The sequence below is a fragment of the Heliangelus exortis genome, chromosome 11 (assembly GCF_036169615.1).
Source record: "Heliangelus exortis chromosome 11, bHelExo1.hap1, whole genome shotgun sequence".
NCBI classification, from domain to species: Eukaryota; Metazoa; Chordata; class Aves; order Apodiformes; family Trochilidae; genus Heliangelus; species Heliangelus exortis.
Genome location: NC_092432.1, coordinates 16,823,528 through 16,835,375, shown reverse-complemented (window position 1 = coordinate 16,835,375; position 11,848 = coordinate 16,823,528). Strand labels below are relative to the sequence as shown.

Sequence of the window (11,848 nt, the reverse complement as noted above, 5' to 3'; positions counted from 1 at the left end):
ATACTATCATGGCATTGCTAAAAGCACACTTCATAAAGAAATACACCCAGCTTCTTTGTGTAAATGCTTTCTTGGTCTAATGAGTACTTTTTTTCCCAAACCAACTACCTCCAACAGAAAGCAAGTTTTTAGGCATCATTCCAGAGGTGATTCTGATTCATCCAAAATTTTAACAGACACAGAAGTAACTGAGGCAGGAGTTGGACCAACATTCTGAATCAGCTTCGTCATTTACAAATCATGGCAGTGTGATCATGGTAGCAAGGATGCTTCCTAGTGGAGGACAGCATCTAACATGTCAGACCACTTTGTTTTCTCACTCAAGTTAAACTTTTTCTGTGATAAAACCTTATTTGTGCATAAATTGTTATCTCATGGTTAAAGGGCATTTTCCCTTACGAAAACTGCAGGATCATGTTCTCTTTTCAGTATCACTGATGTTCACATCCCAATGGTTAAAATCTAGAGTGTGTTCCAACATGGCACATGTTGTTACACAACTGTGCTCCAAACTGCCTAAAGATTATATTAAGCAATGCTTTAAGCAGCTTTCAAGAACCTACCCGTTAAAAAACGTCAGAAGTACTTCATGGGCTCTTTGCAAAACGGAAGATCCTGTCCAGTTGACATTTACTTCAATCCACAGTAAGAGTGAAAAAGCTAACAGAAAACTATGCAAATAAATGCTCTGATAAAAACAATATTAACAATAAGTCCAATTTACTAACATGCCTAAAAGTGCTTGTAGATGAATATCAGAAATACAAGGAGAAAGAAATTCAGTTATTTGGGAAGAAAAATTCAAAGACCAAACAACAATGAAAACCATTCTAATTTACAAATGTATTAGTAGTCATTATTAAGCTTACTCTTCTAAATAATTGAACCAATAATGGTACAGTTAATTTATGTCCCTCTTATTGTTTTTGCAGGAAACCAATGGATTAGAAAATATTTTCCATCATGCACTCAATTGAAATTCTGTGATTCAGATAGAAGAGTTAAACGAAGCATTCAATAAGACACTGCTCTGAGAATTAAATTCACCACATAGGCAAAAGAACTCGAAAAATTAGTGCTCCTAGGCATAGGCGGGGTAAAGATACTGATAGGGAACAGTAAACAAATATAATCACATTTCACACTTCTCAAAATTTCCCATCAAAAAAATACCTCTGTTCTATTGTGAAATCCCTGGTTTACATTTTATGTAAAAGGTTTACTTGGTGTGATAGTACTACACTACATACTTACTATATATTGGCTACAGAATACTTGGCCTTTTCATGACCTGACCACTTCTTGGGCTGCTTTCCTAGTGTTTATCCCAGTGGGGGGCTTTTTGAAATCAGGCTAGGAAGCTCATTTGACCTTCAAAAGCTGAACCGACAAAATACATAAGCTAAAGCAGAAAATTATTCTATTTGCTTAGAACAGACTTTTTTGATCTTCACAGGATTGGTACATGACTATGAAATGCTTTATTGTGGTTGCAGTGGCTTCCAAAGGGTACAATTTATGCTCAGAGCAGTTCTTCACAGGCCTTACTGGAACAGGTTCGAGGCTCTTCTGCATTCAGACTAAACCCTGCCTTACCTAAGTTGGTTGGCCTGGCTTGGCCTATACAGTTCACAGTCATAAGACAGCTAAAAGAGCAAGCTACAGCTGCAAGCAGGATTAAGTAAATTTGCAAACCCCACAGTGAGAAATGCTTGGACTACTAAAATCAGAGGAAATACATCTCCAGATCAATGTATTTACCAGCTCTTCGGTACTCCTGTCTTTAACGTGGTTTTTTTTACTAGTTAGTTATATAAGACAACTACTAGAGTTTCTACTTTATTCTTAGAGAATTTCATTCGAATTTAACATGTTTTTCATAAACCACCAGAATATTCCTTATTTTTTTACCATTAACACAATGACTAAATAAAAAACGAACTTATTCTTACCTTTTTTGCTCCAAATAAATTATAACTAGTCTGACATCTTCAAGTATAGTTGCAGCAACACAAGCTATGAAACCTAAAAGAGACCAAATACAACAAGAAATCTTACAGTCACTCTACTCACATATAATGAATGAATTTACACGTAACGGAAACAAATGAATAACACCTTTAGGACTTGTAGCACTCAGAAAGAGAACAAATTTTCTGCACGTAATAATAGGATAGCATGGGAGAAATATAACTAAAACATACAGAAGGAACTGCGTGGAGGACAGGAGGACCTCAACACACTGAAGGGGTTATTACAGGCACAAAGCCTCGGGTGCCAGAGTAGGGGGCCGGGGAAAGAGCTCTCCCTAGACGACAGCGGAGACCTGCGCGTCCGGACAACTCCATTTCTCCCTCCGAAGTGCAGACAGTGGCTCTCACCCACATTACACGGCTCACCGGAGCCTGCACACCTCCCGCACCCGGGTCTCACTGCTACTTTGCACCCTTCAACCCTCTGCAGGGCCCTACCCATTCCTGTTCCACCACACAGCCAACAAATGGCCATGCTAAAAAGTCCTAAAAAGCCACTGTGGGAAACCACCTGGCTCCCCCACACCGCACACAGTAGCTACTGATCGCTGTGAAGAATGGGGAAATGAAAGGGGTCGTGCTAACGCCCCAGGTGTTTCCCACCCCCTGGACACAGCCCCTGCCCAGCTGCAGGGCATCAGCCTGAGTGCCCGGCCCGGCTGCTCATGGCCTGGGCTGCTGCGGGGCTCTGACACGGAGGGGACTCAGCCAGGACGCTGCGTGCTCAGGGGCTGCACAGAGACGAGCTGGGCAGAAACAGTTCCTGTTCTTCCTCTGCAGGGCCCAACTCAGAACTGCACACAAAGCTGGAGCTCCACTGCACTGCTCAGACTTAGTCTACACGAGAATCATCAAACAACAGAGTTTTGCTTTTTCCCAAACGTCTCTGAGGGAAGCTGCCACTGAACAGCCCGATTGTGACACAGTGTTCAGCGTTTACAACCACCAGAGAGGTGAGAAAATGGAGCCTGGACAATTCCTCTGATTCGGTGATGCATTGAGCCCAGGATCACCCATCAGTCCCAGGATCAGGGCCTAGGTGCCATAGAACAGCTTTCACCACACGCTGTGCTTCCCAAACGCCACGTTTTATTTGGGGACCTCTTTGACCTATTGGAAGCTATGCCAGAGGCCAGGAGGCTGCACGTCCCGCTGCTCTGAGGAGACAAGGAGAGCAGCTCTGGCTCAGCTGTGCCCTGCCCAGCTGTCCTAAGCCGCCTGGGCCCACACGGTGACACGGGCCCTGCCCGGCAAGGCTGGAACCTCCTGTAGCCTCTTGGGCAGCTCGTGATGAATCCATTGCCAAACAGCCTCCAACAGGGTATCTTGTTTGGGTGTGGGCTCAGCCGCATGACTCGAGCTGCTCTAGGTCTCTGCGGGAGAGGTCAAAAACTCTGCAGACACCCTGGTGACCTCCTGGAAGTGACAGAAGAGGAACGCAGCGGTTACTTCTCACAGCTTGGGAGAATTGTAATCATCTGTGAGTCTCCGGCTGATGATGCAAATGCTCCACCCCAGTGCAGCCGCTTCCTCCTGCTCTGATGACATCAGGGAGGTTTAACTGGGAAAGCAAGGGGACAGGAAAGTTCTGGGGGCACTCGTTTGGACTTAGACAGTCGAGCACAGCCTGGGGGTGCACATGAGGTTCTGGGGAACAGCAGCCGTGACGGGGCAGCGGTGAAAGTACCGTCAGGAAGATGGTGGCAGCAAGATTGTCCTTGACCCACCTCATCAACACCAGCAGCACAGTCTCCGGAAGGACCATCTTTGTCTCTGCAGCTCCCACACAGTCTGCAGGATGTGCAAGGTCTCACCAGCTTGGGACCTGACTGAGGCATCAGGGTCCTTATCAAAGGGCTTGACGACTGCAAACAGAAAGAAAGCGAGCGGTGGTGAAAGGCTGCTGTCTGCACAGACGCTTCTATGCAAGCCCCATCCCTCTCTTTCCCTGGCTTCCTAGGAGGAGCAGGTGGGACCGAGGGAGCAGCTGGAAGCTGGAATCCCAGGCTCCCAGACTGGGCTGGGCTGGAAGGGACCTTCTTAAGGATCGCCTAGTCCCACCCCAACCCCCCACCACGGGCAGGGACACCTCCCACTAGGCCGGGGAGCTCCAAGCCACAGCCAGCCTGGCCCTGAACACTTCCAGGGATGGGACAGTCACAGCTTCTCCCTCCTTTCCCTGCAGCGGAGCCAGGAATGCAGCACCCAGCACCTCTGACTCTACTCACCGTCCCACAGAACCTCCAGCGTCTCTTTAGGTGGGCTTCTCCCCAGGTGCTGCGCAGCAGTCCCTGTGCACAGAGCTCCCGTCAGACCTCCCCCTCCCCAGCACTGCCCCCGGCAGCACCGCCCCCGGCCCGGCCAGCTCGGCCGCACGCCCTCCTGCCCAGCGCTCCGCAGCGATGGCCCCGGGCAAGTCCCCGAGGGCGCTGCTGCCACTGAGCCAGGCGGCCACCAAGGCCTGGGCAGGGCAGGGCAGTGGGAGGCCAGGACCCTGCCCGGGACAGCCACAGGGCTGCTCCTGCCTGCCAAGGCAGCGCCGGGGGCTGGGGCCGGGCTGCCAGAAGAGAGTCTCCGGGGGCTTCGGCTCACCCATGAACCTGATGGTCTCCGCTCTCACACTGGCCTGAGAGTCCTGCAGGTAGGGCAGGCTGAAACGCACGTAGTCTTCTACCCTGCTCCTGTCCTGCTTCAGCTGGAGAGTGCCCAAGGTCATGTCATGGGGTTGGCACAGACCATTTCCCCGTGTGCCAGAGCAGTCCCTCTGCCCATCCCACCCCTTCCCCCCCAGCCCATTCCTTTCTGCCAGCCAGGAGTCCCGGGGGGCTGAGGTGCAGCCAGAGCCACAGTCAGAGGGGGTCTGGCTGTGGGGGTACTGTGACCCCTCCGTGCTGCTGCCAGGGCCCAGGTGGTCCGGGGGCTCCCGAAGCACTCAGGGGCTGGGGGGAAGAGGGGCCTGCAGAAGCAGCCCTGGCTATGCCTTAGGGAAAAGGGAAGGAAGGGGGACTGAGCTCCAAGCTGTGCATTCTGCTCTGGATCAGGGCCAGCCAGGAACAGCTGCGCATCCACACCCCGGGCACCCTTGGAACATCCCTTGTCCAGCCCAGGCCCTGGCACCTGGGGGTTGTCCTCACCAAAGTCTCTCCAATCAGCCAGCTCTTCCTCCTCTTGATCACCCTCTTGAGCCTCCTCCAACCCAGGAACTTTGCACTGATGAGGAGGGCTTTGCCACAGGCCTGCAAAACAGCAGCAGGTGGGAGCTGGCACCACAGCTCAGAGAAGGAGACCTGTCATCCCCCTCCTCTTGGCAAGGCTGCCAGCTGCCCCCAGCTACTTATGGGAAGAGGCAGCTGGGGACAGAGCCTGAATGCCTGGGCTTCAATGCCCGAGGCAGGGACACGGGGCGGCCACCACCTCAGCTATGGCACTCTGCCAGCCAGCACAAGAGTAATAGGCAAGAGCTGATGAGCTGCTGCCAGGGCTGGGGCAGAGGGAAGGAAGGGCAAAGCAGGTGCTCAGCTTTCAACTCGGTACCTCAGCCATACTCCTGCTCTCAGTATACATGTGCAGGGAGAGAGAGACCACGACCCTTCGTATCCTCTCCTTCATCTCTCCCTTGTCCCTCCTCGCCACAGCCTTCATCGTCTCCCCAAAGAGGCTGAGGGACAGCTCTTGCACCTGGCTGGACTCCTGGTAGGAAGGAAGACGGTGTGACTGCAGCAACAGCCTCTCCCCACCCACAGTGACCAAGGCTATTAACGTGGTCAATGTGAGGGGAGATGCTCTGGGGTTGCTGGGCTCAGGGCACCTCTATAGAGGCTGAGGCCAAGGAGAAGCCATGCTGGGTGCAGAGCCCAGCAGCCCTCCCAGCAGAGCCCAGGGGCGTGAGGAGGGCAGCAGCCCTGCCCACGTGCTTCCCGCAGGGCTGGGCTGGAGGGCAGCTGTCCTTGCCCCATGCCCCTCTATGGGGTCAGGCTCCCACATCGGCCTTACATCACCAAAGAGGGTTGGGAGCTTCTCCACCAGCAGCAGGGAGACGGGGCTGGCCTCTTTCCTCCTCAGGAAACCCAACATGGTTTGGAAGAACAGCAAGGCCCCCGTCCTCATGCTTGTGGACGGATCCTTCAGGAACACCAGGATGCTCTCCAGCAGAGAGGTGTCCCGCATTTGTCTTGCCTGGAGGAAACGGAGACTTTCTGTGAGGGTGGAGCAGTGGAGGAGCAGCCTGGCACAAACGCCCTGCGTGCTGAGCACCAGCCTCCCACCCAGCTTCCCGGCAGGCGCTGCGCATGCCGATGGGGATGAAGGAGAGAGCAAGGAGAGCAAAGGCTCTGTGGCCCCTGCTCAGCCACCCCTCTCTCTGCTGACAGCCACCTCCTTCCTCTCAGCCAGGCCCAAGCCAGCACGTTACCCCTGCCCCAGCCCCAGGCTGCCAACGCGGCTCCGCCTGACTACGCCTCGCTCACCATCCGCGGATCTCCTGCGAGTGCCACCAAGCCCCCGAGTGCCAGCAGACGGACTGTCTGATTGCCATGGCTCAGGTAGGAGTGGAGGAGGCACACGTCACTCCGATCCTTTCCAAGGCCCAGGCAGCCCAGCAGCTGAAAGAGCAACAGCGGTGAGAGACGGGCAGGACCCTGGCACTCTGCAGCTCCTGGTTACCACTGCCAGCTCGGGGCCTGGGGGCTGACCAGCCCTGCCTGTGGACACGTGGCGGTGCTGAGCACTGCCCCAGCAGGAAGGGCTGGATGGAGGCCCCAGGGCCTGACTGGCAGCAGAGCCCTCTGTCCCAGCTCCAGGGACTGTCATCCCACCCGGCGGCAGCCGCCTGTGCCAGAGGGACGGCTTCAGAAGCATCTGGCAGAGGCACTGCTTCCCACCAGGCTTACCTCAGTATAGAAAGTGATGGCAAAGTTGAGCTGCCATTCCCTCCTCTGGTCAAGAATCTCTTTGACATGATGGAAGAGGAGGTATCGCTGCTTAGCAGGGCTCTTCCTCATCTCTCTGGGCAGGGCAGGGAAAGAAAAGCAGTGCTGGCGGTGAGCAGGGCAGGCAAAGCTTTGCTGGGATTGCCCTGCCCATGCCAGCCCAGCCAGGATAGCCCAGGCCAGGACACGCCTTTGCACCCAGCCACAGCCTCCACACCACTTGCTGCCGACTGCGCCCTGCTCTCTCCCCAGGCAAGGAGCACTCCTTGCCACTCGGACCGCTCCCTGGCCAGCGCTGCGGCTGCAGCCCGGGGCCTGGGTGCCTGGGGACTCCTCTGCTCTCACCTGGCCAGCAAGCTGACTCCTCTCTCGAGGGTGTCCACGTCCAGCATCATGTCCCAGCCGCCCACCTTCTGGATGTTCTGGACGTGCCTTTGACAGCCAGCGGCATGCAACAGAGCTTTAATGCCGTCCACTGCCACCCTGTGTGCAGAGCAAGGTCCGGTTACACACAGAGCAGGGGCCCTGGCCGAGGGCCCAGGGGAATGGCAGGGGAAGGGGAAGGCGCACCCCAAAGGGCTGGCTTGATCGGCCTGAGGTGGCTCCTGTCCCAGGATCACTGCACCCAGGGAAACTTTGTAGAGCAAGCTCATGAGGAGCCTGGGGAAGAGCACTTCCAGGATCCCCTGACAGCGGGGCCGCTGACTGAGCTTGGACAGGACCTGCTTTGCCTGCAGAAAGACAAAGGGACAGCTCTCAGTGCAAGGAAGCAGCTGTGGCACTGCTGAAGCCCCTGGGCTGCATGTGGAGTGCGGCTCAGGCATCGGCCCAGCCCACAGAGACACCCATGGAGACTGTGACCCATCTGCCAGGCCACGGGCCAGCAGCCCTGGGGGCTCCCCTCCTGCTTCAGTGGGGCCCCACAAGCCTCCCTGGGCCAGCACGGGGACCCCTCCTCTGGCACCCAACTCTGGCCCCTGCCCCAGGTTTCCAGCTGCAGCGCGGGGTGGGGGGTGCAGGCAGTGGGGAAGCAGAGTGCTGCCCAGATAGGGGCGGGGTTCCTATTTGTCCTTGGGGAGCTCCTGGGGCAGCCTCGTGGGGCTGGAACAAGGGGGTTGGTGCAGGGCAGGTCCCTGCTGGCCCTGAGGGGCTGTGTCCCCAAGGCCTGGAGGAGGGGGCTGTTTGGGGCAGGCAGGAGGGACGTGTCTGTTTTCCTGGGGAGCCAGGAACAGCCTTGAAGGGGAGCAAGACCTGCTCTGGTCACTCACAGATGGGATAGCACACTTTGCTCTCCAGCCCTGGATCACGCTGAACAGCCGGTCAAGAACTGTCACAGAAGTGCTGGGCAGGGACAGCAGCATCTCCCACATGGCCAGCGCAGCGCTGCAAGCCAGAACACTCTTAGCAGGGCTGCCTTGGCCGTTTGTGCTGTGCCTGGGCTATGGAACAAGTCCCCAGGGCTCTTGGGGCTCATACTTGTCACAGGAGGGACTGATCATCAGCAGGGTCTGAACTGTTTCCTCAGGGCAGCACTCGCTCAGCAGCCCAAGCACGGATCTCAGGATGAACCGCGATGGTTCCGTGCGCACGTGCTCCACGTTTCTGTGGATGCACCTCAAGATTTTTTCTGCCTGCAGGGAACAGAGGGGAGGATGGTGCTGCCACTGGACTGCAACCATCCCCTCAGATGCCACACGCAGGGGTCCCTCCCAGCAGTCCCCCCTCCGCTCCGCTCCCCTCCCTCTCTAGCTGCAGCTGGAGGATTTTGCCCATTGTCCTTTCAGTCCACGAAGTGGAGGTGCCAACACGAGGACTGGGGCCAGAGATAGCCACAGAGTATCCAGGACAGTGGGAAGGGGTGTCAGGGGCACTGGAGCTTGTCTGGACCTGAGGCTCCTTCCCCAGGGATCATTTGCCACAGCTTCCTGGGAACAGCAGCAAAGCCTGGCTCTGCCTCCATGTCCCTGGGGTCCCTCCCAGCCTCAGGGAAGAATCCCCACACCCATCTGCCATGGCCAGGAGGTGGCCAAAGCCCCTTCCCACTGCAGCCTCTGCTCCTTTCTATGCCTCTGTACCCCTCAGGGTGCAGAGGGCTTTGGGGGAGAAACCTCTCTGGGGGCTTGCAGGGGGGGAAACTGTGACCTGCTCTGGAAATGCCAGACCTGCGAGACATCCTGCAGGCTCCTGAGGATGGAGGGTGACAGGTTGGCTATCAGATCTCTCAGCCACTCCATATCCTGGTCCTGCAACAAGAGAAGATTATGGGGCTCCTTTGTTGATCCCTCGTACGCACAGGACTCTGCTGCCTTTTTTTTTTTTTTTTTTTTGCCTTTTCCCCCAGAGGGCAGCTGTCTGGGAAGGCATCTTTGAGCATGGGGGCAGGTGGAGCAGGCACAAGGCAGGTGGCAGTCTCTGTAGGTACCTCTCCTAAGTCTTCCGGAGCATCCTTAAACATCTCCTGGCCCTCTTCCTTCTCCTCAGCTGAATACCAGGGATCTTTAACAAAGCAAGGGAGGAGGGTGAGCTGAAGGTGCTAGCAGGAGACACTAAAGGGCCCTTAGGCAGCACCCAGCTGCACACCAGCTCCCGAGGACAGAGCCAGCCCTGGGCGGGGGGACCCAAAGAGGGCAGTGGCACGGCAGGAGCACAGCAAAGTAGCCACAAACCCCTCACTCACCTGTCTCCAGCAGCTGGGTCATTATGTCTGGGATGGTGAGACTGATCTCTTCCCCCTCATCCTCCACCCAGGCCAGCCGGAGCTGGCTTGGGGACGTCCGCTCAGTCCTGGGGAAGGAGGAGAGGCCATGGGGGGTGGGCACGGGGGTGGCAGTGCTGCTGCTGTCCCCCAAGGCCGTGCAGCCTGGGGGGAGAGCCCGTGGGGCCATGGGGGCTGCGTGGGGGCAGGGACATGTCTGGGACGGGCTCTGCACAGGGCAGTGAATCTCCTGGGGATGGAGGCTCATGGGCAGCCTGTGAAGAGCCACAGCCCCCTCAGGGGCTGGGCAGAAGCTCCCGATGGACAAACCACAAAGGCCTTTCATGATCCCTCACATTTGACCCCCAGGGTGCCTGGCCCAGCCCCAGCCCCTGGCTCTTACCTCTCTGGGGGACCGAGCAGCCTCTGGGAATTGCCGTGGTTCTCTTGGGAACCACGGCAGCTTTCCTGAACTACAAAAAAACCAGACATGGCTCAGGGCTCAAGTCAGCTCTCTGCTCCTGTCTGATCCGATCGCTGTCCTCTTGGACACTGAGCCAGGGCAACCCCAGCACTAGGAAGGTACCCCGGGGTCCAGGGGTGTCACCAATGATGTAACAAAGGTCCCATTGTCACCCGGCACCCGGGCCAGGTGTGTACAGGCAGGCACTGGAACACCCACACCCAACTGTGACACGCACAGGCACCCGGGGGGCTGCACGCACAAGCTCTTTTGGGGGGAAGGTGTAGAAGGGGTGTCTCAGCCTTGGGAGGAGATGGCATAAAAGGAGGGGATGCAGGCCCCGCAGTCCCATGGCCAGGGCAGCAGCTCTTGATTCAAACATTCAAGCACTGTTTGAACATCCCAGGTCAGCCATCCTCAGCATCTTCCCTACTTTTTGGAGATGAGTGATCCTGCTCAAATCAAAATGCAAGTTTACCCACCGCGGTTAGAACTAACATCAAGTAAATATAGGAATTCACCAAAAGGCAGCAGTCTTGTTCATCATGTCCCAAAAAAACCCTCAGGTTTTTTCCCCCCTCACAACCTGAAGTTGTAGCCAGTCCTTCTGAATTGCCTTCCTATTTAAAGCCTCAGCTAAGGTGAGCTTTTCCTTAAAAGTCAATCTGTTTATTTTGCAAAATCATTCAAATCCTATGTTACCCGTTATGCTCTGTATAAACCAGGCTATCCTGATTTTGAGAGAATTATCAATAAATGCAATATAAACTGAGAAATAGAGCTTCAAGTGTTTATTTTAAAATTATTTGTGACACGGGTTTGCTGGCATCACTCTCCAGGGAACGCCCAGGGGCTTGAGCACACAAGACCCCACAAGTGGTGTTGCCTTTGCCCAGGGGTGAAGAAAACCACACAGCTTGTCCCAGGAGGTTCCTCTCACTTACAGCAGGGACTTCATCCCCTTCTCCTGTCTGTAAAACATCAGGCTGGGCAGGGCTGGCTCCATTGATCCATCCCCTGCTATTAACTAACCAGAGGGGTTGTGCTAAGTGCTTGTCCCAGGTTTTGAACCTTCCACCACCCCTTGCTTTCATGGTGCTTTTTACCATGCCACTATGGCAGAGGCTGCTGCATGGTAAGGAATGGGATAGACCCACTCTGTACCGTGCTCTTTGGCTCAGTCAGCTCTTAGGTTACTTTCCAAATTAGTCCCAATCTCTGACCCACTCCCCCCCTGGCATCCCAGGCCGCAACAAAATCTGCCTTTCGAGGCCCAGATTAGCACTGCAGGCAGCAGCGTGAACTCTGGGATGGGTTTCCAGCCATCCCTTTCCAGTCTCCTCTGGGCCTTTCTGCCAGAGGCTCCAGGTAGGACCATTATCCCCAGCTTGTTCAGGGCCCCATACAAAAGAGTTTCTTCGCTGACTCTAGAGAGAGGCTTCACAACGTCACCGTACCAGGGAGCAGGCATCCTCCAGACACATACAACACCCAAGGCAGCCTCTGTCTCCTTACTGACAGATGCAGACACCGCTCTTACCTTGTTCACCACCTCCACGGGGACGTGGCTGCATCCATCTTGCCAGTTAATTCCCAAGAACTGCATCTCTTGACCAAGCCCCTTGACTTTGCTTCTCTCAGTGCCAAACCTGGCTTCCAACAGAAGCTGCATCATATTCTCACCTTTTGTGAAAGACTTCCTCTGCTGTGTTGCCCCACACAGCGGCAT

General features: G+C 55.3%; 1 protein-coding gene across 1 annotated transcript; it reads right to left on the bottom strand.

Moving 5' to 3' along the window:
• Window positions 1-4,253: 4,253 nt before the first annotated feature.
• On the bottom strand, window positions 4,254-11,848 carry LOC139801249 (maestro heat-like repeat-containing protein family member 7). The gene is made up of 16 exons (XM_071755284.1): window positions 11,660-11,848; window positions 10,060-10,129; window positions 9,639-9,821; window positions 9,384-9,457; window positions 9,124-9,204; window positions 8,438-8,592; window positions 8,230-8,344; window positions 7,532-7,692; window positions 7,307-7,444; window positions 6,923-7,037; window positions 6,500-6,634; window positions 6,027-6,209; window positions 5,568-5,723; window positions 5,168-5,269; window positions 4,410-4,728; window positions 4,254-4,324 (listed from the first exon to the last, which is right to left on the bottom strand). The coding sequence occupies exons 1-16, from the start codon at window positions 11,846-11,848 to the stop codon at window positions 4,254-4,256; spliced, it is 2,247 nt and encodes a 748-aa protein (XP_071611385.1).

Excerpts from the sequence above, each read along its gene's own strand:
- LOC139801249 (XM_071755284.1), bottom strand. The coding sequence starts at position 11,848 with ATGCCGCTGTGTGGGGCAACACAGCAGAGGAAGTCTTTCACAAAAGGT. Across the intron at positions 10,130-11,659 it reads CCGTGGAGGTGGTGAACAAG|TTCAGGAAAGCTGCCGTGGT; the intron begins GTAAGAGCGGTG and ends GTTTTTTTGTAG. Across the intron at positions 6,210-6,499 it reads TCGCAGGAGATCCGCGGATG|GCAAGACAAATGCGGGACAC; the intron begins GTGAGCGAGGCG and ends CGTTTCCTCCAG.